Genomic DNA, 27,031 nt, shown 5'->3' on the forward strand with positions numbered 1-27,031 from the left:
CTCGCCGCTTCACGCGCTCTGGTCCGCCCATCCTTTCCCTCCTACACAGCCCGGTCGGGCATGCGCACTACGTGTCCTCCGAGACCGCCCGGCTTTTCCCGCCCTTCACTGGCCTCCGGAGGAGAGTCAGAGTTCACGCCCCTGTCTGGGGAATACCTGCGCAAAGCCAGAGGATGCGGGGACTAGTAGGTGGCAGACGTCCTTCTGGCTCAGAATCTTAAGGGGTAAAGGGCATACTCTGGGACTCAACTCCGCCGAGAGCCAGGAGGCGGGAAGAGGTGTGTGGGCGGGGTCAGGGGTGAAAGGTCATAGGGCCGCGAAGGGGGCGGAGCGAGCCGGAGGCGGATGGCGGCTGCGGCGGCTCCTCATCTTTGGCGGCAGAGTCACTGAAGCGGGGACGCGGCTCCGGCGCGTCCGGCAGCGGGAGAAGAGCGGCGGCCGCTCCCAACATGCACAGCCTGGCGACGGCTGCGGTGAGTGGCTGGGCGTTCCGGCCTGGGCCCAGACCCCCTCCTCAGCCCCGCGTCTCGGCCTGCTCTCGGCGGTCCCCGCGTCGGGCCCGGCGTCCAGCTCCTCCTGCCCCCCGGCTGCGAGGCCCTGGCCCTCCTCCTCGTCGCGCCCGGACTGTGGCGGAGCTGACCCCCCACTTTTCCCTCGGGTCGGCTCTCGCGGCCTCCTGCGCCGCGTATCGCGTTCTTTTCCGGCCCCGGGGCCTGGTCCCGCGCCCGAGCGCCTCCCTCGCGGCCGGGACGGGCCATTCATTGATTCCCTGCGCTGACCAACAGTTTCAGGTGCCGGTTGCGTGCCGGGCGGCGGCGGGGATGACGGGGAATTCCGTGGTCGATCCGACACGGCCCTTGCGCTCGGGACTCATGCCCGGGCACTTTGCAGCGGGAAGGAAATGGCTTCTAGCTCGCCCCGCTTGCTTCACAGGTGGAAAATCTGAAATTGGGAGAAGTGAATAATTACTACGTCTGACTTACGGTTCCCTGCGCTTAAAAGTCCCCCCCACACACACACACACCTCATTTTACCACGGCGGTCTTTTAACAAGAAAAACGGATCGTGTAATTCACCCGTCTGAAGTAATTTTTTGGCTTTCCTTTGCATTTACATAAAATCCAGACTCCTTGCTGGGGCCTACAAGGCCCTCCCTGTGCCATACGGTCCCTACCCACGTTTTGCGGTGTAATCTTACATCACTTGCTCCGTAAGCTCCAGCTACGTCGGCTGCCCCTGCTTTTCCACTCGGCTTGCACTTTCTTTTTTTTTTTTTTTTTTTTTTTTTGCACTTTCTGATCTCTATTCCTGGGATGCTCTTCTTACCGCGTACCCACCCCCAGTTGCACATGCCCATACACACCCAAGCATGTGGGTATAACTGGATCCTCTTCCCTGGGGTCTCTGCCTAAATCTCCTTAAAATAGCCTTCCCTGAGCGCTCTTTTTAAATAAGTTTTGTAACCCCCAACTTTTCTCTGTTAAAATATCTTTATCAGCGCTGATCCCAGTTTTGTCATTTCCGTGTTCATTTACTTGTTTGTTGACTGTCTGTCTTGAGGGCAAGGACCGAGAGATCCTGTGGGTCCTGTTTACATGGTTACCCCAAGTGCCAGGACAGTTCCTGGCACAAAGTAAGGGCTCAAATATTTTGCTGAATGAAAGAGTATAGATGAGGGAGGTGACTACAGAGAGCACACAGCCATAAATGGGAAAATGAGATCGTGTGATTGGAGTACACTCTTCTGAATACCAGTTGCCCTTTTCCTGTTTAAGATGAAGTGACTCAAGAGGGGTAGTATACTTGAATTGTATTATCAGGAAAAATGACATAAGTACTAAACAGGGAATCAAAAAAATTACTTTAAATATAAAAAGTGGAAAACTGGTATTGAGTATGACTCAGCTATAGAAAACATTGCTATTTCCAGGGCCAGTGGCATCTCTGCCACCTTGTCATCATGTTTCTAAGTGTTCATAACTACTCAGTGGATACCTTTACATCTTTCAGTTAGATAATTGCGGTTCCTCCAGCTTTGTTTCTTCTCCTAAATTATACATGCAGTTGAGGAAGAAGCAAGTCAGAAGATGAGGTTGCTGTTGGTAGGGGAGGGATAGGTTACACAAAGGATTCTTCTAAGCTTGGCTTGTCCAGTTCCAAATCTGATTGTGTCTTCTCCAGGCTTTGATACCAAACTACTCTTTTGTCCATGACTCTCCAAACACCATGCTTACTCAACTCCTTTTATTTTTACTTGTTCTATAATGCATCGTTTAAGAGTTATTATTCATTTATTTTGAGAGAGAGGCAGAGGGAGAGAGAGAATCTCAAGCAAACTCCCTGCTGAGCATGGAGCCCTACTCAGGGCTCAATCCCACAAACCCTGAGATCATGATCTGGGTGGAAATCAAGAGTTGGACGCTTAGCGGACTGAGCCACCCAGGCGCCACAAACTAATGTATCTTCTGAACAGCCATTAAAGCTGTGGTTCATTACTTATAATAAATATTCAATACGTGTTTCTTTAATTAAATTTGCAGTGCTTTACATTGATTTGAAATTTAAGATTTTAGATACATTTTCATCCATCAATGCTTTTGAGCTCCCACAGAAACTCTGAGAAGTTCCTTTGTAGCATTCATTCCCTAAACTATTTGGTTACTGAGGAAACAAGCATTGACAAGTTGAGCCACCGCCTCTTTCCCAATCCTTCATGCATTCTATTAGACTAAACTGCCTGTGTTATTCTGATCTGGGTGAAGGGACAGTAATGGTATATGATAACATACAACAGTGCCTGCAATAATCTAAGCCACTTGAGAAGATTTTTTTTGCTTGATGCCAAATTTTGTACTTGTGTGTACCTTTATCTCTTTTTTAAAATAACAAGTAGAGGGGATCCCTGGGTGGCGCAGCGGTTTGGCGCCTGCCTTTGGCCCGGGGCGCGATCCTGGAGACCCGGGATCGAATCCCACATCAGGCTCCCGGTGCATGGAGCCTGCTTCTCCCTCTGCCTATGTCTCTGCCTCTCTCTCTCTCTCTCTCTGTGACTATCATAAATAAATAAAAATTAAAAAAAAAAATAAAAAAATAAAATAACAAGTAGAGGGCAGTCCGCGTGGCTCAGTGGTTTAGCACCGCCTTCAGCCAGGGTATGATCCTGGAGACTCAGGATCGAGTCCCGCGTTGGGCTCCCTGCATGAAGCCTGCTTCTCCCTCTGTCTATGTCTCTGCCTCTCTCCCTCTGTGTGTCTCTCATGAATAAATAAATAAAATCTTAAAAAAAAAATAAGTAGATCATCACTTCAGCTAGAGCGATAGTACTATCAAAGGAGAATGTGATCACATGAATATAGGATTTTATTCACTAGAGGAAAGAACTGAGAATTTGGGAAGTATCTTAAATTTTGACTCTTTAATAGTAGTTTATTAGGCTAGAAATGCACAGTATAAGTAGACTCTCGTCAAACTTTACAGAATACATTTTAACATTGTCATTATTGCCACCATGGAATAGAATTTCTTTCTGATGTTTGTTAAATACGACAGAAATACCACACAGGATTATTCTAAAGAGGAAATAAGAATAGCAGAATGCTCAGTAGTTGTTTAGGTACACTCCTTGGTTATATGACTTGCTCCCAGACTTAAGCCTTGGGAGTATAATTTCTGTCTCAGCAAAGTAACAAATCACTTTGTTGTGGACCTTGGAAGTTGTTTCAGAGTTAAAGCATTACAGATCTTCACATACTGTGGATCTTTAATGAATGTCATACTAGCAATCAAATAGTCAAAGGTAAGCCTTTAAGAGATGCATTGGGTATTTTTTTTTTTTTAATTTCCTCCACTAATTTGCACTAGCAATTTTGGCATTCTCATACACATTTTCCCCCTTACTTTATACCTAACCAGTAGTATCATGAGTACATCTTTTTTTTGAAACTGTGCTAGACTCCCAAATTCTCTTGTCTGTGGCAAGTAGAAAGAACATTGTGCACTCTGAGGGATCTGATTTAAACACTGTCTCCTCTCATGTCTTCTGTTGAAGCTTTAAGCAAATTGCCTTAACTTCTCTCTGTTCACTTTTTTTTTTTTTTAAGATTTTATTTATTTATTCATTGAGACATAGAGGGAGAAACACACTCCCCATGGAGAGCCTGATTTAGAACTCGATCCCAGGTGCCCCTCACACTTTTAAAAAGATATTTTGAAGAACATTCTGGCCTTTTTAAAGATAAGATAGTTCATTTAATATTTCCCTTTGGCATTATTTAGAAAGTATTTTCTTGGATTATCATCATGTAGACACCAAAGCCACATGTTGAGTCATCTCCAGATTTAGGAAAATAATCTCTATTACAATCTTATACTGTTCTTTGTTTATTGACTGTCACATATTTATTGGTAGAAAAACCAACAAGTATTTTGGCTCTTAAATGTAAAGTTGTATTGAGGGATTTGGTTATTTTCTGTTTTAAAAAACCATCCATCAATTTTGTGGGGCACCTGAGAGGCTCAGTGATTGAGCATCTACCTTTGGCTCGTGTTGTAATCCGGGGGTCCTGGGATGGCGTCCCACATCAAGCTCCCCATGGAGAACCTGCTTCTCCCTCTGCCTATATGCCTCTGCCACTCTCTCTGTGTCTCTCAGGAATAAATAAATAAAATCTTTAAAAGTAAATAAATAATTTTTAAAACCCCCCCAAAACATGAATTTTGTAATTTACTCAGAGGGTATGTCATATTTTGTTCCCATTTATGGATAATGTGGGTCTTTTTTTTAAGTTGTGAATGTCTTTCTCCTTTTCACATGGGAGTCATTTTCTTTCAGAGATGAAAGATCAACTGTCTGCCATGTGTTTGTGACACTTGAGTTAACCATTGATGACTTACTTTGGTAAATGTCTTGCCTGTGTTAAGCTTTGTTGAAAGAAAAAAGTTCCTTGAAATACATTTTTCATATACAAACCATTAAACAGAAAAGAGGAGAGTGATTTCCTCCTAAATTTTGATAATATAAATATTTTTAAAACATATCTGTTATGGGGATCCCTGGATGGCTCAGTGGTTTGGCACCTGCCTTCGGCCTGGGGCCTGATCCTGGAGACCTGGGATTGGGTCGCACATGAGGCTCCCTGCAGGGAGCCTGCTTCTCCCTCTGCCTGTGTCTCTGCCTCTCTTTCTCTCTCTCTCTCTGTCTCTGTCTCTCATGAATAAATAAATAAAATCTTTTTAAAAAAATGTGTTATAAGGAAAAGACCACTAACTTTAGGTTATACCTAAAAATACACGGTTATATGATTTCTAATCTTGGAAGTAAGTGTTGAGAATGATAATAGTCCAACTCATTCTTCTCATAAATGACTTTCTGGTTTCTGCGTATGTAACTGAACCCACTGTTTATGAGTTGTATTATAATAGACTATTAAACTCAGAGTCCTGAATTGAGTTCTTAAAAAATTTCAACTTGGAAAGATTATTGTGATTTCAGTCCTATAGACCAAGTAGGGCTGACTGATTCTAGAAAGAAGTAGACTACAGTTTGAATCTAATTCTGCTGTATACTCGCAGTGTGAATTTGAGTCTGCTAAATGTCCCTGAACCTGTTTCCTCCTAGAATTTTGAGAGTAAAGGAAGGTAATCCATAGTGATTGGTATATTGATATAAATAGGGTGTGCTTAATAAATTTCACCACCTATAAATAATTTTTAGAAAAGGCATACCTAATCTATAGTGGTGGAATGCCTATTCATGGTTGCCTAGGACTGGGTGTGGGGTTTACTGAAAGAAGCAGAAGAGAACCTTTGGGGATGGTAGAAGAAGTCTATCTCTTGGTTGTGATGGTTACTCAAGTATATAGATTTCTCAAAATTCATTGAAATATACACTTAAAATGGTGCACTTAAAACTTATGCACATTAATGTTGATAAAATTAACTTTAAAAGAGCTCTGAAATTAGTCTCTCACTTTTAATTAAGAGCTAAATAAAATAATATCCAAGATTTTAGAGCTGCCTGGGACTTTGATAATCATAGTTCCCTCATTTTATGAATGATAAAATTGAGGCTTGGAAAAGTAAATGACTTATCCTAGGTCACACAATTCTAGAAATGGCAAAACTTTGTTTTGAGGCCATTTCTGGCTCCCAACCCAGGGTGCATTCCACTTACTGTACTTGTGTAGTTATGTGTAAATTGAGGTCTTCCTATTCTTTAACTTGATAAACAGTTCTTAATTCTGGATCCATGGATAGGTTTCATGGGGGTCTATGAATTCTTATAAATTATGTTTAAATTTTTTGGAAAAGAAATTACGTACAAAACCATTTGCAATTGTATATTTTTCTGAGGAAAAGATCCATAGATTTCATGTGATTCAAGAAGTGTTAAGCTCCACTCTTGTGGTCGTATCCTGCTATTATTTTCAATGTATTTAAGTAGTCTCCAGTAGAGAAGTCATAGATAAATTGCTTATCAGCCACTGAACAATGTGTGCTATAGGTGGAGTTCCATTATCACCCACAGCCTCAGAAATGTGTTAGTAAATTATAAACTAAAAGAATTGTAGCACTTGGATTAGGAATCTTTAGAGGATATATATATATATATATTTTTTTTTTTTTAAGATTTTATTTACTTATTCATGAGAGACAGAGAGAGGCAGAGACATAGGCAGACGGAGGAGAAGCAGGGTCCACGCAAGGAACCCAATGTGGGACTTGATCCTGGAACTTCAGGATCATGCCCCGAGCCGAGCCGAAGGCAGACAGACACTCAACCACTGAGCCACTCAGGCATCCCTAGAGGAGATCTTTAAATAGAGAATGGGAGCAGGAGGAAACCTGCCATCATTTACTCGTAGTTTTTATCAAGAGTAAAATGAGGATAATTTTGTTGTTCTGACCATTAGATGAAACCATGTTTTAAAAAGTATACTCGCAAAAAAAAAAAAAAGTATACTCGCAAAAAAAAAAAAAAGTATACTAGCAATGCCTGGGTGGCTCAGTCGGTTAAGTGTCTGACTCTTGGTTTCACCTCAGGTCATGATCTTGAGATCAAATCCCACATTGGGCTCCACTCTGGGAATGGAGCCTATTTAAGATGCTCTCTCTCACCCTCTGCCCTGCTTGCACACATGTGCGCGCGCTCTCTCTCTCTCAAAAATACATACATACATATGTAAATAAATAAAGTGTACAGTACAGTTCTGTTTCTTCCCTCATCCACCCTCTTTCACTTCCCACATCTGTTTAGGAAGACCTTAATTTCCAGATTTTCATTTTTGTGAAAGGTGTGCCTAAATGATCCTTGGGATTTAGAAGGAGAGTAAGATACACTTGGGGTTTTTATTAACATCAAGATCTAGTGAGATGCTGGAGTTATGCTTTGGAGTTTTATTCAAGGATATGTCCAAAAATTTTATCAGTCGTTTGATAACATTAATACAGATACTAATACAGATACTACCCCTGAACAAGATGGAAGTTAGAGATGCGACCTTACTCCATACACACAGTCAAAAGTCTGCATATAACTCAGCTCCCCCAAAACTTAACTCCTAATAGCCTATTCTTAACTACTAGCTTTACTGATAACAGTTGATTCAACACATATCTTGTAGGTTATAAATTTATATACTATATTTTTATAATAAAGTAAAAGAAAAAGGGGTGCCTGGGTAGCTCAGTATGTGAGCATCTGCCTTTGGCTCAGATCATGATCCCGGGGTCCTGGGATCAAGCTCCGTATCAGGCTCCCCATAGGGAGCCTGCTTCTCCCCCTGCCTATGTCTCTGCCTCTCTCTCTGTCTGTCTCTCATGAATAAATAAATAAAATCTTTAAAAATAAATAAAGTAAAAGAAAATGTTAAGTCATAAGGAAGAGAAAATACACAGTAGTGTATTTACTAAAACTATGAATGAGTGGATGTGTGCAGTTCAAAGCCACTGTTCAGGAGTCATCTGTACATAAATCAACATGTGACTAAAATGTAAAAATATTTTTCCCTTTATCCTCCAAAATAAACTTCTGGATGTGCTACAAAATTACCTGTTGATGTATGTGGGGGAGGTGTGTGTGGGTGTTAGTGGTTAGCACTAGCTAGATTATTCCTATGTGAACCATGATTTGCACAGGGAATTATGTCAAACCATCTCACTGTCTCGTTAAAATGGTGATTATCAAGTACTTTGTGATCTCAGTTAAGTCGAGAATTTCTCTTCACATCAATGGTATTTTCATGGTGCTGATTATTTTTTCAGATTTTGCTGAACTAACAGCAGTAACATTTTAATTTTTGTCTGAAATGTTTACATGTTTCCTGTATCTTGTCTGTGTCACAGGAAACAGGGTTTTTATCAGACCTAATTTTTCAGGAAGGTGAGAAGCAGCCTGAGCAAAGCAGTTAAGAGTATACTCTGTTGCCATGCTGCCTGGGTTCAAATTTTGACTTTGGCACTTACGTGTTAAATAACTTCTCTGTTCCTTTATAAAATCAGGGTGGTAACAAGTATTCATTTAGGACAATGCCTGACAGAGTAATAAGCACTATACATGTTAGCTCCCATTTTTATTTTCAGAAATAATTGCATTCATCTCATAACAAATAGGTATTCCATGGGTTTAAACTAAGACATACTATTAAATTGGGGGCAAAATTCACCAGGGATGATGAAAAGGAGGGTCTTTACCCCTCACTGCCTTCCCATTTCTAGAATGGCTACAGAGCCCCTAGCTCTCTTAGAACCAAAGCCCCTTGGATGCTGTAATTCCACAAGTAGTCTCAAAAGTTGGAGTATTGCTTGGCAGCAGGTGGCCATGACCTTGGTTGTCACTAACCATTGGAGTTAGCCGTGCTCCAGGGATACCATCTCTTTTCTGGAGTCAGGACAGCTTTGGAAAGGGAATACATGAGGAGTGGGTCCTGGTATCCAGAAACCATGATATATGATAGACTGTTGGCTACAAGTACATCCTGCTTTTTTATCTTGGACTCCCCAGGGCAGCTTGAGGCATAGGAATTCCAGATACAAGTTGCAGACTGGCTCTGATGACGACAGTAGAGCTTACTGATGATGGTGTTGGGGCGACAGGACTTTAGGGAGAGTTGAATGAGTAACGACTATTCAGGATAGATATTATATTGCTGGAGGAGTGTCTCTGAGGCTCCTTTAGTTACTGGATTGTGGGTCATGCAGGAGACTGTGGGCAGGAAACCCAAAGCTAAAATTTTAGCCCTTGTTTCCACTGAGCTTTTAAGGTGATGTAATACTCTAAATAAACATGCCCTGTCTTCTGGTGGGAATTATATTTCCAAAAATAATTTTTTAAGTTGAGGGCCTATCTGTAGCAGCTTGGAAAGGACATGTGCTTGGTCAGTACTGCTTCTGCTGTTGGGGAATGGGAAGGACTACCCTTTTCTTCATATTGTTGCTGTGGGAGCCTGTGTTTCCTTGAGCATAACTGATGGGAATTACAAAACACTTTACAACAGATTACTCTAAGGCACTTACAGAAGACTTGAGCTGCATGGTATTTCAGTCCATTTAGCAGGACACCTGTGGTTCATTCTGTCAAGCAATTGAAATGATAAACATTAAGCTAAAAGCTTATAATCAAGCTTCCATTTATAGAAGGCTATTGTTCAACTTGGGTAGAGTAATTGTGAGTATACTTCATAGTCTACCTTAGACTTCTGTTCTTCAAAGACAGTTGTCCTTTCTGTTCCTCATCTTCCCATCTGTACGATGGTAGGGTCATCATTCTGTCACAGTAAGGTGTAGAGGGAACATGTAAATATCATGCAAAGTTGTGTGATACAGTTCAAGAAGGCATTGGAATATTCAACTTCATACTTAGGTGAATTGAACAGGTTAATTCCTCTGGCTGTTAGTGATATCATCTACAGGTGTAGTTGCCCTTTTTTCTACCTACTCACCCTGCCTACCAATCTATTCCCCTTGGTTGGAGGAATTAAGTGAGAAAATATTGGGCATAGAAATCATAGATTTGTTAGGACATTAGAGCTAGAAATAGCAATGGTAATCGTTTTTCTAGTCTATCATCTTCTTTTCCAGAAAAGAGTAATTAAGGAACTTAACCAAGGTCACAAGGCTGGCAAGTATAGAGAATTATAGAAATGCTTAGGTTATTTTGAAATGGTGTGATGCTTTAGCACATTAGTGAAAGAATGTTCCTACATGAGTAAGTAATAAATGATTCTTAAAGGGGTGGAGGTAGAGTATGTATAAGAATCATTAGAAGGGAAGCTTTTCCAAATTACATAGGTTTTCTGCTTCATGGAAGGTGTTGCTGGAATACTGGGGAAGGACCAGCAGTAGGTGGGGAGATTGTAAATTTTTTTCTTTCAAAAACTATTGTAGTCATATGCTTTAAAAAAGTTCAAACTATACAGAAGACTTTATTGTACATAATGAAAAGTAAATCAGGGCGCCTAGGTGGCTTAGTTGGTTGAGCCTCCAACTCTTGGTTTCAGTTCAGATCATGATCTCAGGGTGTTAAGATTGAGTGTTGAGATTGAACCCTGCATTAGCCTCTGCATGTGGAGTCTGCTTGGATTCTTCTCCCTCCCCCTCTGCTCCCTCCACCTCCTCCCTGGTGCACAAGAGCTCTTTTGCATTCTCTCTCTCCCTCTCTCTCAAATAAATAAAAGCTTTAAAAAGGAAGGTAAATATCCCATATAGATTCCAACTTTAGCTTTATTACAGTTACATTTTTTGTTGTTTCTGTTAAGTTTCTTATGTGTCATTCCAGAAACATACATAAATATATAAGAATAGGTTTGTGTATATTAATGGAAGCATATATGCTGTTCTGTACCCCTTTTTTAAATTTAGTATCCACATGTAGAGGTATGTTTTTTTAAAAAGGGTTTCATAGTATTACAAAGATATAATCATACATATTTAACAGTTCCTAGTTGATAGATATGTATTATTTCAAGTTTTCGCTTTTAAAACAATGCAGCAGGGATCCCTGGGTGGTGCAGCGGTTTAGCGCCTGCCTTTGGCCCAGGGCGCCATCCTGGAGACCCGGGATCGAATCCCACATCGGGCTCCCGGTGCATGGAGCTTGCTTCCCCCTCTGCCTGTGTCTCTGCCTCTCTCTCTCTCTCTCTCTCTCTCTCTCTCTCTTTCTGTGTGTGTGTGTGTGTGTGTGTGACTATCATAAATAAAAAAAAAAATTAAAAATAAAACAATGCAGCAGTAAACATTATGGTATGTCTTCGGTATAGCCCAAGTATACCTAGAGGAGATATTCCTAAGCATGCAGTTATTAAAAGGATATATGCATTTTAGATATTGATAGATTGACTTAAGTATGTATGTAGAAAAGCTCCCCTTGTATTTAGGAAATTTATACTCCTTCTAAAGCAGAGTAAATAAGACTTGGTTTGACTCCAGTGAAACTCACATGTTCACTTTCTTGTTTTTACTTAAAGCCTGTGCCTACTGCACTGGCTCAAGTAGATAGAGAAAAAATCTATCAGTGGATCAATGAGCTGTCCAGTCCTGAGACAAGGGAAAATGCTCTGCTGGAGCTGAGTAAGAAGCGAGAATCTGTTCCTGACCTTGCACCCATGCTGTGGCATTCATTTGGTACTATTGCAGCACTTTTACAGGTGGGTATATGTCCGTGAGTTACAGTTCAGTCTTGTTCATCACACTTATGTCTCTGCTTTTGCTGAAATGATTTTAAAGACTTGAGGAGAATGATTCTTTAAATATTAGGATTTGGAAGAATCTGTTTTAGAAAAGTCTGAGGTGCTTGTTAAAATGCAGGTTCATAGATCTTACCCAAAAGATTTATTTAGTCTAAGATTAAAAATCTGTGTTTTTAACAAGCACCTGCCCTATTCTTAGGTCATCCTGATGCAGGTAAGGTAGTCTGAGAACCACATTTCAAGAAAAACAGCTTTAGGAATCGTACAAGATATTTCTAGGTGAGAGAAGAAAAAGCAGAAGATAGAATATAAGAACTGCAGGGTATATTCTGGTGAAAGTAAATGTTAAGATAAAGATATAACAGCTGTAGGATTAGAAGTAGGTAAGCTTGTACATTAAAGAATGAATCACTGAAATTTGGTTTTGACTGTAATGGTCATTGGTGGAGAATAAAGTGATACAATATAATTCTAAGATATCAAGATAATGGGATAATCGTCTTTTAAAGTATTGTTTAAAATTTCTAATAATTAATTTTTCAAATCTGTTAAGTAAATTTGCATTCAATTTCTACTTCATATAGTCAAGAAACTAATCTTTTTTTAAAGTACAATTAACATACGGTGTTCCATTCGTTTCAGGTGTTCAATATAACAGTTCAACAATTGAACAATTCTATATTCACTGCTTTTTTACAATAAGTGTATTTTTAGTACCCCAAACTAATCTTTTTTATAGAAACATTTTCACTAAAAGGTTTTACAGTTAAAAGGAATTTGTATACAGCAGATCATCCCCTTTGGACAGAGAGTACACATATTCACTGCTGATTATAGGTACCTCCACATGGATACCCCTGTTCTTATCTCTCCCTTTTGGCAGTTGCTACCTGACCAAACTCAGACTTCTTTATGAGTCACTGTGGTTGATTTACTGACACTTGCTATCCGACTAGTTATCACTGTAACTTAAAGCAGGGTGTTGACAGAAAGAAGGATTTCAACTATAATAGCCCCTCAAGTGAAGGCCTCAACAGATGCTAGATATAAGAGGAAGTATAGGTGACTACAGTTGCCTCCAGAGTAATCTTCCTAGAGACCTATGTAGAAATGTCTCATAGTCTCAAGTATATTTCTGAAGAAAAGCATTATTTGTTTATTTTTGCTCATACTTTGATGATTCAATTTTTATAGGATATGTGGAATTAAGGGTTGTGGGAGGTTTGTAGGGTTTTTGCTTTAATACCATGAGAATTACTTTTGAAGTAAGTTATTCCTTATTTATCTGGTGCTGGTTTCCATTTCATAGGAAATTGTAAATATTTATCCATCTATCAACCCACCCACCTTGACAGCACACCAATCTAACAGAGTTTGCAATGCTCTGGCATTACTGCAATGTGTGGCATCACACCCAGAAACCAGGTAGGTGTTTTGATGAGTCCGTTGATGGAGGTTTGTATCAAATACGGTCTTTTTCTTTTTGAGGAGAGGAGGGGCATGGAGTAGGATGCATGTGTGTGGATGTGGATCTTTAAGATTCTTGTTTACTTTTTTTTTTTCCTAAAGAATTTCTCATCTCTAATTCACCAAGTTTTTTTTTATTATTATTATTCAAGTTTTCATGTGGTAACAGTGTAGTTTTGATTGGCATATTCTTTTATAATTTTTTTTGCCTTTTTTTGTGGTAAAAAAATATATATATATAACAAACTTAACATTTCAACTATTTTTAAGCATAGAGTTCAGTAGTATTAAATGTATTTGCAGTGGGCATCCATCCCCACCATGCATCTCCATAACTCTTTTCATCTTATAAAACTGAAATGATACCCATTAAACCATAACTCCTCATTCCCATAGCACCTGATAACCATCATTCTACTTTCTGTCTCTTTGATTTTTGACTACTCTTGAGTACTTCATTTAAGTGAAATCATTCAGTATTTGTCTTTTTGTGATTGGTTTATTTCATTTAGTATAATGTCCATATGGTACCATATGTCAGAATTTCTTTCCTTTTTAAGACTAATAATCCATTGTTTTAATTACCTTTTACCTATACATAGTGATGAACTTTAAAAGAATGGTATTCACAGGGCCCCTGGCCAGCTCAGCTAGTAGAGATGCGACTCTTGATCTTGGGGTTATGAATTCAAGCCCCCCATTGGGAGTAGAGTTTACTATTAAAAAAAAGAGAGAGTGGTGTTCACTTCTCAGGAAAGGTCAGGCATGTAGATATTTCTCCCTCCTGAATATATGGTAGACATATATTCATTTTGCCATCAGTGAGGCACAGTGCATGGCATTTAGTAGGAGTTCAGTAAATATTTGAACCCAGCATTTTTTCCTACTGAACCGAGATTTGGCTTCAGAATCTTTCTTAACACAGGATCCTAGGCACCTTGTAATAGATCAAAATTGGCATGCCATTTGGCCTGCTACGTCCGACAAGAGAAATACTCTACAGTAATCTTTGTGACCTTTATGGTTTTTTGTTTTTGTTTTTGTTTTTTTTACCTTTATGGTTTTAAGGCATTTAACAGTCATCTTATTAAAGTCTTTCATCTCTTTGTCAGGTATAAAATCTGAGTGCTGGGTTGGCACTGACATTTCAAAACTTTAGAGAAGTTATTATGAAAATTACACTTAAGCACTTAAGAAAAGTGCAAGAGTACTTTGAGTGTTAAAAATTTAAGAGTGTTGGCTCTTCCACAAGGTGTTAACTATAAATAATATAATAGATTGGTTCTATATTAGTTGCCTGACATATTAGCCTAGGATTACAGTGTTTTTAAAGAGGCACCTGGGTGGCTCAGTCGGTTAAGCCTCCAACTCTTGGTTTCAGCTCAGGTCATAATCTCGGTGTCATGAGATCGAGACACACGTTGGGCTCCACACTCAACATGGAGTCTGCTTTAGATTCTTTCCCCTTCTGCTCTTCCCCTCATGAATGTACTCTCTCTTTCTCTAAAAATAAATAAAATATTTAAAATGTTTTTAGAATAGTGTTTCTGAACTGCTCTAACTAAAAATGAACAGTGTGCATTTAAACATAGCAGATAGGGCAGCCCCTGTGGTGCAGAGGTTTAGCGCTGCCTTCAGCCTGGGGTGTGATCCTGGGGACCCGGAATCGAGCCCACGTCGGGCTACCTGTATGAAGCCTGCTTCTCCCTCTGCCTGTGTCTCTGCCCCTCTCTCTCTGTCTCTATGAATAAAATCTTTAAAAAAATAAAAATAAAAATAAACATAGCAGATAAATCTGAAAACACCTTATTTTTTCATCTTGGTTTATGAGGTTTTGTCTGACTGTTCCTGAATATTATTATTCAGTCATAAATTAGGTAAGGGAAGGCACCTAGGAAAATCTCTTGGGCACTTAATGGCAATATATGACTTATTTTTTTTTAAATCCACAATTGGATATTTTATGTTTTTCAGGTACTGGGTACTGATTACAGGGAAAATCGTGTATTCTCTTAACCATAGACCTAGACTAGGTTTTTTTTAACCTTGACATTGCCATTTTGAGCTAGATTTTGTGGTAGGAGGAGGGGAGTGAAAGTGGCCTGTCCTATGCACCGTTGAATATTTAGCAGCATCCCTGGCCTCTGTTCACTGGATGCCAATAGCACCCCTTCGGTTGTGTCAACCAAAAATATCTCCAGACATTGTCACATGTACCCTGGTGGGCAAAATGACCCCAACTGAGAACTGCTGGTCTAGGCTAATGACCTGTAACTCTTTCCTAGAGATTCCTTGGTTAAACAATGTTTCAGGCCTTATAGAACGGACTGTTTGGAAATGAATATTCGGAATCCTTAGAAATGAACTCTGGGTTCTGATTGGGATTATTTTTTTCTTCCAGGTCAGCATTTCTTGCAGCACACATCCCACTTTTTTTGTACCCCTTTTTGCACACTGTCAGCAAAACACGACCCTTTGAATATCTTCGGCTAACCAGTCTTGGAGTTATTGGTAAGTTATTGGGATGGTTTTGCAAGTCTGAAATCATTCATAATAGTGATCTTAAGTGTTTTGTCTTGTTTTTTACAGCTTTTGTTCACCATTGTTCATTTTTGTTTTTGAGATTATTTTCACTAATAAATGAGGACCTAATAATAAATGGTAATAGGTTATAAATATTTCTTAAGTAATAAGTAAATAAATAGGGATGCCTGGGTGACTCAGCGGTTAAGTGCCTGCCTTCAGCTCAGGCCATGATCCTGGAGTCCCAGGATCGAGTCCCATGTCAGGCTCCCTGCATGGAGCCTGCTTCTCCCTCTGCCCCTCACCCCCACTCTGTGTGTGTGTGTGTGTGTGTGTGTGTGTGTGTGTGTGTCTGTGTCTCTCATGAATAAGTAAATAAAATATTTAAAAATATATATATGCATATGAGACCCAACATTTGGAATTATATTCAGCATATATGTAGAAACATTTACTAGAATCGTTGGGAGAATAGAAAACAAGAACTGAAGTCAACAAAGTATTATTGGGGCACCTGAGTGGCTTGGTTGGTTAAGTATCTGCCTTCAGCTCAGGTCATGATCCCAGGGTCTTGGGATTGAGCCCCACATTGGGCTCCCTGCTCAGCAGGGAGTCTTCTCCCTCTCTCTTTTTGCTGCTCCCCCTGCTTGTGCTTGCTCTCTCTCTCTCCTCCCCATCTCTGCATTTAAAATAAATAAAATCTTTAAAAACAACAACAAAAGTATTATTACAGAGATAAGAATTTGAGTTGGTTTTTTAGGGTGTCTGGGGGCTCAGCCTATTAAGCACCCAACTCTTGATTTCAGCTGAGGTCATCATCTCAGAATTGTGAGATCAACTCTTATTTTATAGATAAAGAAACAGAGACCTATAAAGGGAAGGTAACTCTATCAAACTTAGGTAAACTAGTTGTGGAATTAGGATTAGAGTTGAAGTGTGTGTATGCTTCTTGTTTGGGTAAACCCTACCAGATTTGCACTCTGTAGAGAAAGTGACAATTAAATAACCAAGAAGCAGTGTTTGTTTATGTCCATTGTAAAGTAGGATTCAAACTGGCACCATTTCTTTGCTACATGGGAATATCTTTTTATACTGATACAGAATTCTCTCTCACATAAAATAAATGGAGAATAGATCATGATATTATTGTGTGGCTGTCTACCAAGAGTTATAGAAAAATGATTTAGATGGCTGACCTGCTGCTAACTATGTGATGGACCCGACTTGGTACCTGATCTTTCAAATGCTGACTGATGACAGTCAACCTCTGTTTTCTCTTCCTGTTTTTTTGTTTTGTTTTTTAAGATTTTATTTATTCACGAGAGACACAGGGAGAGAGATAGAGGCAGAGACACAGGCAGAGGGAGAAGTAGGCTCCATGCAAGGAGCCCGATGCGGGACTCAATCCTAGGTCTCCAGGATCACACCCTGGGCCGACGGCGGTGCTAAACTGCTGAGCCACCGGGGCTGCCCTCTTCCTATTTTTTTATTTCTTCTTTAACATCATTATGAATCTGATTCTCTGAAATGAACCACAGTTTTTGTTCTCTGTTACTTAAGTTCCACAGCTAGCTGGATGAACACTACAAAGTTAATTTTAAAGTTGTTGGGTGGAGGCAGCCTGGGTGGCTCAGAGGTTTAGCACTGCCTTCAGCCCAGGGTGTCATCCTGGAGTCCCAGGATCAAGTCCTGCGTCAAGCTCCCTGCATGGAGCCTGCTTCTCCCTCTGCCTGTGTCTCTGCCTCTCTTTCTGTGTCTCTCATGAATAAATAAATAAAATCTTAAAATAAAAAAAAAAAGTTGTTGGGTTTTTGTTGTTGTTTTGTTTGTTTGTTTGTTTGTTTTTGACAGAGGACACAGCAGGAGGAGGGGCAGGCAGAGGGAGTGGGAGAAGCAAGCTCCCCATTGAGCAAGGAGCCTGACCTGGGGCTCTATCTCAGGACCCTGAGATCATGACCTGAGCCAAAAGCAGACACTTAATCAACTGAGCCACCCAGGCGCCCCAAATTTTAATTCAAAACCTGACTGTAAAATAATTTTGTTTGTCCATATTTTCTTTAGGGGCCTTAGTGAAAACAGATGAGCAAGAAGTAATCAACTTTTTATTGACAACAGAAATTATCCCTTTGTGTTTGCGCATTATGGAATCTGGAAGTGAACTTTCTAAAACGGTATGTGCTTTTCAACTTAGATTCTATATTGTGTTGGCTCTTGGACTACTTTATGCTCCTAGGAGCATTTTCTGCATCCCTTTAGACTTTTTGAAACTTCTATGTATATATTTTCTCTTTTAGATAAAAATGATTAAAAAATGATCTTTTAAAAACCCAGACCCTTAAGAGGAATATAAAATTAAAAACTAAATTTCTCCCTTTTCTCTGAACCTACTTTTCCATGGGTGTATCATTCTAGGCATTTTTTTTATGCATATTCAAGTATATGTATACTTGAGCTTCTGCTTACTTTGCTTTCTATGAATGACAACATGACTGGGTAAAAAATTCTTACCTCATTTCTCCTTGTCAGAACTATGTTGCCATAGCACTGATGTCTTTGATATTGAATACACAGAGAAATCTTGGGCCAGCCCAAGTGTTTCCTTTTGTTGGTGAACTTGAGTTTTCTGTGTGGATGCCTGTAAGCTTTTTTTTTTTTATTATTTTTAAGTTCATCTAATAATCTTATATCAATTTTTTTTCTGGAAGAGTATCCTCTTTGTGTCTCATTAATTTTTATAGTTTTTAATTTGTTCTGGCCTCTCAGCAACATCAGTTATGCCACATTGTGTATCTTTCCAATCTATCCTTTTTTCCCTTTAATAGCTTTCTACTTTTTTATTTCATGTCATGTGATTTTTCTCAAGGCTACTTTTCCATGTTGCTATTTTTAGCAACATCAACCTCTACTTCTAAAGTATGCTCAGTCACATTGAATTAATTTTTAAATCAGGGACCCCTGGGTGGCTCAGTGGTCGAGCGTCTGCCTTTGGTGCAGGGTGTGATCCTGGTCCAGAGATCGAGTCCCACATCGGGCTTCTTGCAGGGAGTCTGCTTCTTCCTCTGCCTGTGTCTCTGTCTCTCTCTCTCTCGCTCTGTATCTCTAGTGAGTAAATAAAAATAAAAAATAAAATAAAATAAAAATAATGGAGGAAAGAGTGATGGTGGTAGGAGCTCAGATTGGCAGTTTTTTATTTTTTATTTTTTTTAAGATTTTATTTATTTATTCATGAGAGACACAGAGAGAGAGAGAGAGGCAGAGAGACACAGGCAGAGGGAGAAGCAGTCTCCATGCAGGAAGCCTGACGTGGGACTTGATCCCTGGTCTCTAGGATCGCATCCTGGGCTGAAGGCGGCACTAAACCGCTGAGCCCCCAATTGGCTGCCCAGATTGGCAGTCAAGTATTTTACCTCCGAATATTTTCCACCCAGTCTGGGATGTGTGTATTTGGGAGGTATTAATACCTCTGCATTCATTTTTCTCCTTAAAGATACAAAAGTAAGTGATGTGGGGATCTATGTGTGTGTTTTTCCTTTGGTTTCTTCCCTAATTTTAGGGCGTTTTGTTAATTTCAGTGGCTTTCTGGGATAGGATCAGAATGGATACAGCTGTACTCTGTCATCTTATATCAGTGGTTGCCTGTGAATAGGTTTTTCAAGTTGGTTTTTTATGGATGGGATAGAAAAAAACCATTTCTTTTGTGACATCTCTCCCTTTTTCAGGAATGCCATCTTAATGATCTCTCCCTTGTTTACATTCCTTACCTATTACTAAAGTTAATGCATTCAGAACACATATAGGTTCCCATTAGCTTGTATGACATATCCTACCTGGTATGGTTAATATCTCGTGACTTGTCTTCATTTGCTCCATGCAAGCCGAAACCTTACCACATTCAGTTTTGGGTTTTGTGGGGGTTTTGTTCATTTGGTTTTGGTTTTTTTAATTTTATTTATTCATGAGAGAGGGAGAGCTGTAGATGGAAGGAGAAGAAGGCTCTCTGTGGGGAGCCTGATGCGGGACTCAATCCCAGGACCCCAGGATCACAACCTGAGCCAAAGGCAGATGCTCAATCACTGAGCCAAGCGTCCCCACATTCAGTTTTTATGTTTAATACTTAGTCTAACACCTTGCTGTAGTAGGTACTCAGTAAAGCAGAGGGTGTCAATCAAGGCTGTGTGGGATGATCACCTGTGAAGTGGTTTTTATTTTTGTTTTTTGAGAAGGGGGAGTTCAGGAGGTGGGAGCAGAGAGGAAGAGAGAATCTTAAGCAGGCTTCACATCCAGCACAGAACCCAACCCAAGATCATGACCTGAGCTGAAATCAGGAGTTGGATGCTCAACTGACTGAGCCACCCAAGCACCCCAGTGAAGTGTTTTAAAACTAGAGATGCCCAGGTCCAATCTCTGACCTACTGAATCATTCTCTAGTGTAGTAAAGTCTAGACATTGGTGTTTCTTTAACAAAAAGTCCCTCTAGTTGAGTGTATAGTATAACTGTTTTGGGAAACTATTTGGCAGTATGCACTATCAACACAAGCCTACTGTTTGACCCAGCAGTCTCACTCTTGGGTATATATCCAAGAGAAATGAGCTCTTGTGTACATCACAGATGTATGTATAAGAATGTTTATAGCAGCAGTATTCATAAAAGATAAATTGTAGTATAGCCACAAATAAATTACACAGTAATTAGGAAGAATACTGATATGTGCAGCATAGATGATACTCACAGGGATTATATTGAGCAAAAGAAGCCAGCACATTTATGAATTCATATTTAATGATTCCATTTCTGTGAAAGTCAAAAAAGAGGCAAAACCAGTCAGTGGGGATAAGTCTGAATACTGTTTACTTCTCAGGGAAGGGTGGTTTGGTTTTTTGTTAAGATTTTATTTATTTGAGAGGAGAACGCACAGAGCAGGGGGACAGGCACAGGGAGACGGAGAAACCGAGTCCCCGCTCAGCACAGAGCCTGATGTGGAGCCCTGTCACAGGACCCTGAGATGAAACCCAAGCCGAAGTCAGACACTTAGCCAACTGAGCCACCCAGGCTTCCCTCTCAAGGAAGGATATTGACTGAGGAAAGGCACAACAGAATTTCCTGGAGTGTTGGAAAGCTTTCATATTTTAATTTGGCTGTGGTTCATAAATGTGTACATAGGTAAAAATTTATTAAGATACACTGAAGATTAGGGCACTTTGTGCACTATACATATTTTGCTGTGTGTATTTCCTCTTGCTCCCATAACAAATTCCACAAACTTGGTGACTTAAAACAACATAGATTTATTCTCTTGTAGTTCTGGAACTTAGAATTTGTAAATCAGTTTCACCAAGCTAAAGTCAGGGTATTAGTAGGGCAACATTCCTTTTGGAGCCTTCTAAGGAAGCATCTCTTTCCTTGTTTTTTCCGTCTTTGAGAATTACATTCCTGGCTCGTGCTCCCCTCCTCCATCTTCAAAGCCAGTGGTGTCGCGTGTTCAAATCTCTTCGTGCTCTGTCACATTCCTTTCCTTTTTTTTTTAATTTTTTTTAAATTTTTTATTTATTTATGATAGTCACAGAGAGAGAGAGAGAGAGAGAGAGGCAGAGACATAGGCAGAGGGAGAAGCAGGCTCCAAGCACCGGGAGCCCGACGTGGGACTCGATCCCGGGTCTCCAGGATCGCACCCTGGGCCAAAGGCAGGTGCTAAACCACTGCGCCACCCAGGGATCCCCTGTCACGTTCCTTTCCTATGTGGTCAAATCACCCTCCACCTCCCTCTTAAAATTACATTTACAGCCCTCCTAGATAATCCAGAATGATTCATCTCCCCACGATTTTTTTTTTTTTTTTAAGTTTGAAGTAATCTCTATACCCACATGGGACTCGAACTCAAAACCCTGAGATCAAGAGTCACATGCTCTTCCAACTGAGCCAGCCAATCACCCCCATCCCCAAAGTCCTTAATCACATATGCAGAGTGCCTTTTACCATTTAAGGTAGGAATCACAGAGTTTGGTGATTGGTCCTGGATATCTTTGGGGGCCATTATTTAGTCCAACCACAATTTTATACCCGAGTAAAATGAAATAAATAATTCCCACAGTTGGTTCTGATGAGCAGCCAAGAAAGGAAATGATTAAAATAATTGTTTGACCTGAATTAACTAGAATTTTTTAGTCCCTTCTGTATAAGAGTTAATGAGTTCAAATTGAGGATATTCTTTACTATTGTTGGAACAGTTTTAGAAGGAAGACTTTAAAATCTTAATTCTTGGGGCACTTGGGTGGCTCAGTGGTTCAGCATCTGCCTTTGGCTCAGGTCATGATCCTGGGGTCCTGGTATCGAGTGCCACATCGGGCTCCCCTCAGGGAGCCTGCTTCTCCCTCTCTCTGTGTCTCTCAAAATAAACAAAATCTTCAAAAAAATGATAATAAAATAAAATCTTAATTCTTTTTTTTTTTAAGATTTTATTTATTTATTCATGAGAGACAGAGAGAGAGAGAAAGGCAGAGACACCGGCAGAGGGCGAAGCAGGCTCCATGCAGGGAGCCTGATGTGGGACTTGATCCCAGGTCTCCAGGATCACGCCCTGGGCTGAAGGCGGCGCTAAACCACTGAGCCACCCGGGCTGCCCTAAAATCTTAATTCTTAAAGATCTTTTAAGAGTAGGAAAAGCTTGGAGCACCTGGGTGGTTTAGTCAGTTAAGTGTCCAACTCTGGATCTTGGCTCAGGTCTTGATCTCAGGGTCATGAGTTTGACTGACACTGGGCTCCATACTGGGCATGAAGCCACTTTATTTATTTATTAAGATTTTATGTATTCATTCATGAGTGACACAGAGAGGCAGAGACATAGAGGGATAAGCAGACACCCTATGGGGAGCCTGATGCAGGACTCCATCCCAAGACTCCAGGATCATACCCTGAGCCAAAGGCAGACGCTCAACCACTGAGCCACCCAGGTGCCCCATGAAGCCTACTTAAAAAAAAAAAAAAAAAAAGAGCGAGAGAGAGAGAGTAGGAGAAGCTTTACATACCTCATTTAGCAGAGATGAGGCACAGATCTAACTGAGATCTAAACTCATCTTTGTCCATGGAAAAGAGAAAAGCCTCTGTATTTAAAGTAGATTTGGATCTCAACTCTGCAACTTAGTGGCTTTGTTAATTGGTGCCTTAACCTGACAAGTTACTGATTAGCAGTTAAGCTTGGCACATAGTTGGTATCAGTAACTGAAAAAGTACCTACATTTTTAAGAATCTGATAATTACCCAGAACCTACCCCTTTAATGTAAAAAGAATAACAGTGGGTACTTACCTCATAGGTTTATTGCGAAAATAAGATCTGTTATGTTGTGCTATAATTTTGGCTCATAGTAGGTATTCAGTATAGTGATGTTTATTATTAATTTTGTTTAAATTATGCATGTCTTGGGATGCCTGGGTGGCTCACTGGTTGAGCATCTGCCTTTGGCTCAGGGTGTGATTCTCCCTCTCCCTATGTTTCTGCCTCTGTGTCTTATGAATAAATAAATAAAATCTTACAAAAAATAAATAAAATAAATAAGTTATGCATGTCCTTGTTGACTAACTTGTACATATTGTCAAGGTCTCTGCTTAATTTTTTTTAAATTTTTTTTAAAGATTTTATTTATTTATTCATGAGAGACACAGAGGCAGAGAGGCAGAAACACAGGCAGAGGGAGAAACAGGCTCCATGCAGGGAGCCCCATGTGGGATTCAGTCCCGGGTCTCCAGGATCACACCCTGGGCTGAAGGCAGCACTAAACCGCTGAGCCATTGGGGCTGCCCTCTGTTTAATTTTCTGATTCACAATTATTGGAAGGTGAATCGACCCATTAGAAGGCAAGTCTGAGCAATGTTTTGGACTCCATTTTTTTTTTTCTCCAGGTTGCCACATTCATCCTCCAGAAGATCCTCTTAGATGACACAGGTTTGGCATATATATGTCAGACATACGAGCGTTTCTCCCATGTTGCCATGATTTTGGTGAGTTCTTCTATCTATCCCTCTTACAATTACTTTTAATAACACAGTTTAGTCCCTTTGTCATTGACACTGAACAGCTTCTTCCTGGAACCTGTATAATGATTCTTGAAATATCTGATTTCTGATGTCAACTAGGATTATTTTATGTTTGTGTGTTTTTTCCTACCCCAACCCATTTTGGGGGAAAACAGGGTAAGATGGTCCTGCAGCTATCCAAAGAGCCTTCTGCCCGTCTGTTGAAGCATGTAGTGAGGTGTTACCTTCGACTCTCAGATAATCCCAGGTAAACATTTACAGGATTTATAGGATGTTAGGGAAACACTCTGGTGAATAGTTGCCCCATCTCATGGCACAGCTCCTATATCTTTAGAGTAGGGAAGGGATATAACAATAATTAGTTTGGCAGAACTTAGTTAATTCCTTTTAGATCTGAAGTGCTAAATTTAAAAGCCCATCAGAGTATTGGGGACACCTGACTGGCTTAGTCAGTAGAGCATGCAGCTCTTGATCTCAGAGTCATGAGTTCAAGCCCCACACTGGGGCATAGAGCTTACTTTAAAAAATCCATCAGGGATCCCTGGGTGGCGCAGTGGTTTGGCGCCTGCCTTTGGCCCGGGGCGCGATCCTGGAGACCCGGGATCGAATCCCACATCGGGCTCCCGGTGCATGGAGCCTGCTTCTCCCTCCGCCTGTGTCTCTGCCTCTCTCTCTCTCTCTCTCTCTCTCTGTGACTATCATAAATAAATAAAAAATTAAAAAAAAATCCATCAGAGTTTTATCTCTGTCTCTCTAACTCTTTAGCTTCTTCTAGAATTCCAGAGAGTCCAGGCAGTTCCCAGGGAACCATATGATACATTACTCCTATGGTTTAAGCTTTCTTTTTTTTTTTTTTTACTTCTTTTTTTTATTTTTAAAGATTTTATTTTTATGTATTCATTTGAGAGAGAAAGAGAGCACAAGCAGGGGGACGGCAGAGGGAGAGGGAGAAGCAAGCTTCCTGCTGAGCAGGGAGTCCTATGTAGAGCTCCATCCCAGGACCCTTGGGATCATGATCTGAGCCAAAGGCAGATGCTTAACCGACTGAGCCAACCAGGCGCCCCTAGTTTGAGCTTTCTATTATATCTAGTTATTGCTACCCCAGGTGGTCAGAAAGAGAAGGTCTATTTTCAAAGATCTCTTAAGAATGGAATAGAGCCCCAGAGCTCTTAAATTATATTTTCATTTCTTCTCTTTGATTCCTGTAAAGTCCTTGAGCTAATTATTTTATCTCCCTATCTTCATAATCTTTCTGTCAGAAATCATACGTTGTAGATATAATGCATTTTAGATACATTTGACCTTTTGCTTTATAAATCCATAATTCATGCTGAAAGCCACTTGCTCAGGTTCTGCTAAACCACATAATGGGGCAATTTCTATGTTCCTAGGAATGAGGATAACTCAATTTAATGTGAATGCATCCTTCTGCCTCTGAGGTTATTCAAGCCCTAACTACTACTTCAACCATTTTGTCTCGTTCTTCAGTGGTTCCTGTTTTTATCAGTTTGAAAATATGTTTACTTAAACTAGTCTGAGTACAAAAGCCATAACTTTATTTAAAACAGCTTTATAAACCATTAACACTTACCTTATTGAGGTTCTGGATTTGATTTGTCACTGATTATCTTTTAAAGAAAATGAAACATTTGAAATTTCATCTGATAATATTGCTACTATAATTTTGTTTTTACTTCTCATCTCAATTTATTAAGTGTTTTAACTATAAAACTAAAATGGGCACCTGAAGGGTACAGTTGGTAGCACATGCCACTCTGGATCTCAAAGTTGTGCGTTTGAGCCCCATGTTGGGCATAGAGCTTACTTTAAGAAAAAAAAACTGAGGCAGTTTTTGGAAAGACACAAATTTATATTAATTTAGAATTCAAGTTCATTAATTTATCATACGGTGAGTCAGGTCATCTTCCCTATTCATGTACTGATTTTGGAAGTGTTTCATTTACTATAACCCATCTGTTTCTACCATGAGCATATTGACAGTATTTACTGTAATAAATCAGAAAGCAGTTTGAATTGAACTATTGTACCATTCCATTTTGCTTTATCCTGAAATTCCACATTGAGACATCATTCTGAAAATGTTCACAAGATGACACATCCTGGAGATCTCTGAGCCCACTCCTAATACAAGTTTTAAGGAATTTTAATGGATTCTTAAGATAATTTGACTGAACCACATGTTCCCAGGATTCTGTATATTTATGTCTAAGAAAGAGCCTCTTCCCCGTTCTCCAAATGTGGGTTTATTTGCTGGTCTCCCTGGTTGGCTTGTTTGTCTCTGATGTAGGGCACGTGAAGCGCTCAGGCAGTGCCTCCCTGATCAGTTGAAGGACACCACCTTCGCCCAGGTGCTAAAAGATGACACCACCACGAAACGCTGGCTGGCACAACTGGTGAAGAACCTGCAAGAGGGCCAGGTCACCGATCCCCGGGGGATCCCCCTGCCCCCTCAGTGATCCTTCCCCACCCCCTTCTCCTGCTCCCCTGAGTTGGGGAAGGGAGGGGGAACCTGGAGGAAAACAGCTCAGGTTTTACCGCCGACCGGGAATAGACAACCTCAATGCTGAACTGCACTGGAGAAGAGAGGGGCAAGCTCACCCCGCTGAGGCGTACGGGCTACCGTCTCAGGCCGCCTCTGGGACCTGGGCTCCCTCCACCACTCCCAGGAGGGAGATGGGCTCCTGACACCGCAGTCTGCCACCGCAGCTCCAGGAGGCTGTCAACACCAGCAAATGCTGTGTCCGCAGCATGCCCAAGATGGCCCCTCTCCCCCACCCATACCAGCCGCTGGCGGGGAGGGAGACGTGCTGGTGGCAGCACTCTAGGCATGCTGAACACCTGGGACCAAGCCGTGTGGCGGTCTTTTCTTTTGCCTTCCTGGAAGACTCAAGATGTGTCTCTTCATCCTCTCTCTCAGTATTTGTTTACTTTGATCTTTTGTTTTTAATGTCAGAGAGAGGCGTGTTTAGTGGACACAAGCTGTAATACTCAGCAAAACTTTGTCAATTGGCACTGTTTACAAGTCTGTTAGCTGCATAAGCTTAATAAAAAGTTGGTCTGGGCATTACATCCCCTCTAGCAAGCCAATAGCTGCATGAACTGTGGGGAGGAATGGGAGGCAGGGGAAGGATAAAGCCAAAGGACGACAGGACCCTACCACCTCTTTTTCCCTTCCCTTTCTGTCCTTCTGCCCCCAGTTCTGGATGCCGCAAGGACCCTAACCTTGTTTCTGTCTCTAGCTGCTAGCTTTTCCAAATCTCAGTGCTTTCCCCTTTTTCATGTCCCTCCTATTCAACTTCAGCAGAC

At 40.6% G+C, this 27,031-nt stretch overlaps 1 protein-coding gene across 1 annotated transcript; it reads left to right on the top strand.

Moving 5' to 3' along the window:
* The first annotated feature begins 103 nt into the window (after positions 1-103).
* Positions 104-26,787, top strand: CNOT9 (CCR4-NOT transcription complex subunit 9). The gene is made up of 8 exons (XM_041737066.1): positions 104-473; positions 11,463-11,642; positions 12,994-13,109; positions 15,553-15,662; positions 17,736-17,845; positions 23,570-23,668; positions 23,860-23,951; positions 26,013-26,787. Exons 1-8 carry the CDS (start codon positions 450-452, stop codon positions 26,179-26,181), a joined length of 900 nt encoding a protein of 299 aa, XP_041593000.1. The 5' UTR covers positions 104-449; the 3' UTR covers positions 26,182-26,787.
* Positions 26,788-27,031: the final 244 nt, after the last annotated feature.

This window comes from Vulpes lagopus, chromosome 22 (assembly GCF_018345385.1).
Source record: "Vulpes lagopus strain Blue_001 chromosome 22, ASM1834538v1, whole genome shotgun sequence".
Taxonomy (NCBI): domain Eukaryota; kingdom Metazoa; phylum Chordata; class Mammalia; order Carnivora; family Canidae; genus Vulpes; species Vulpes lagopus.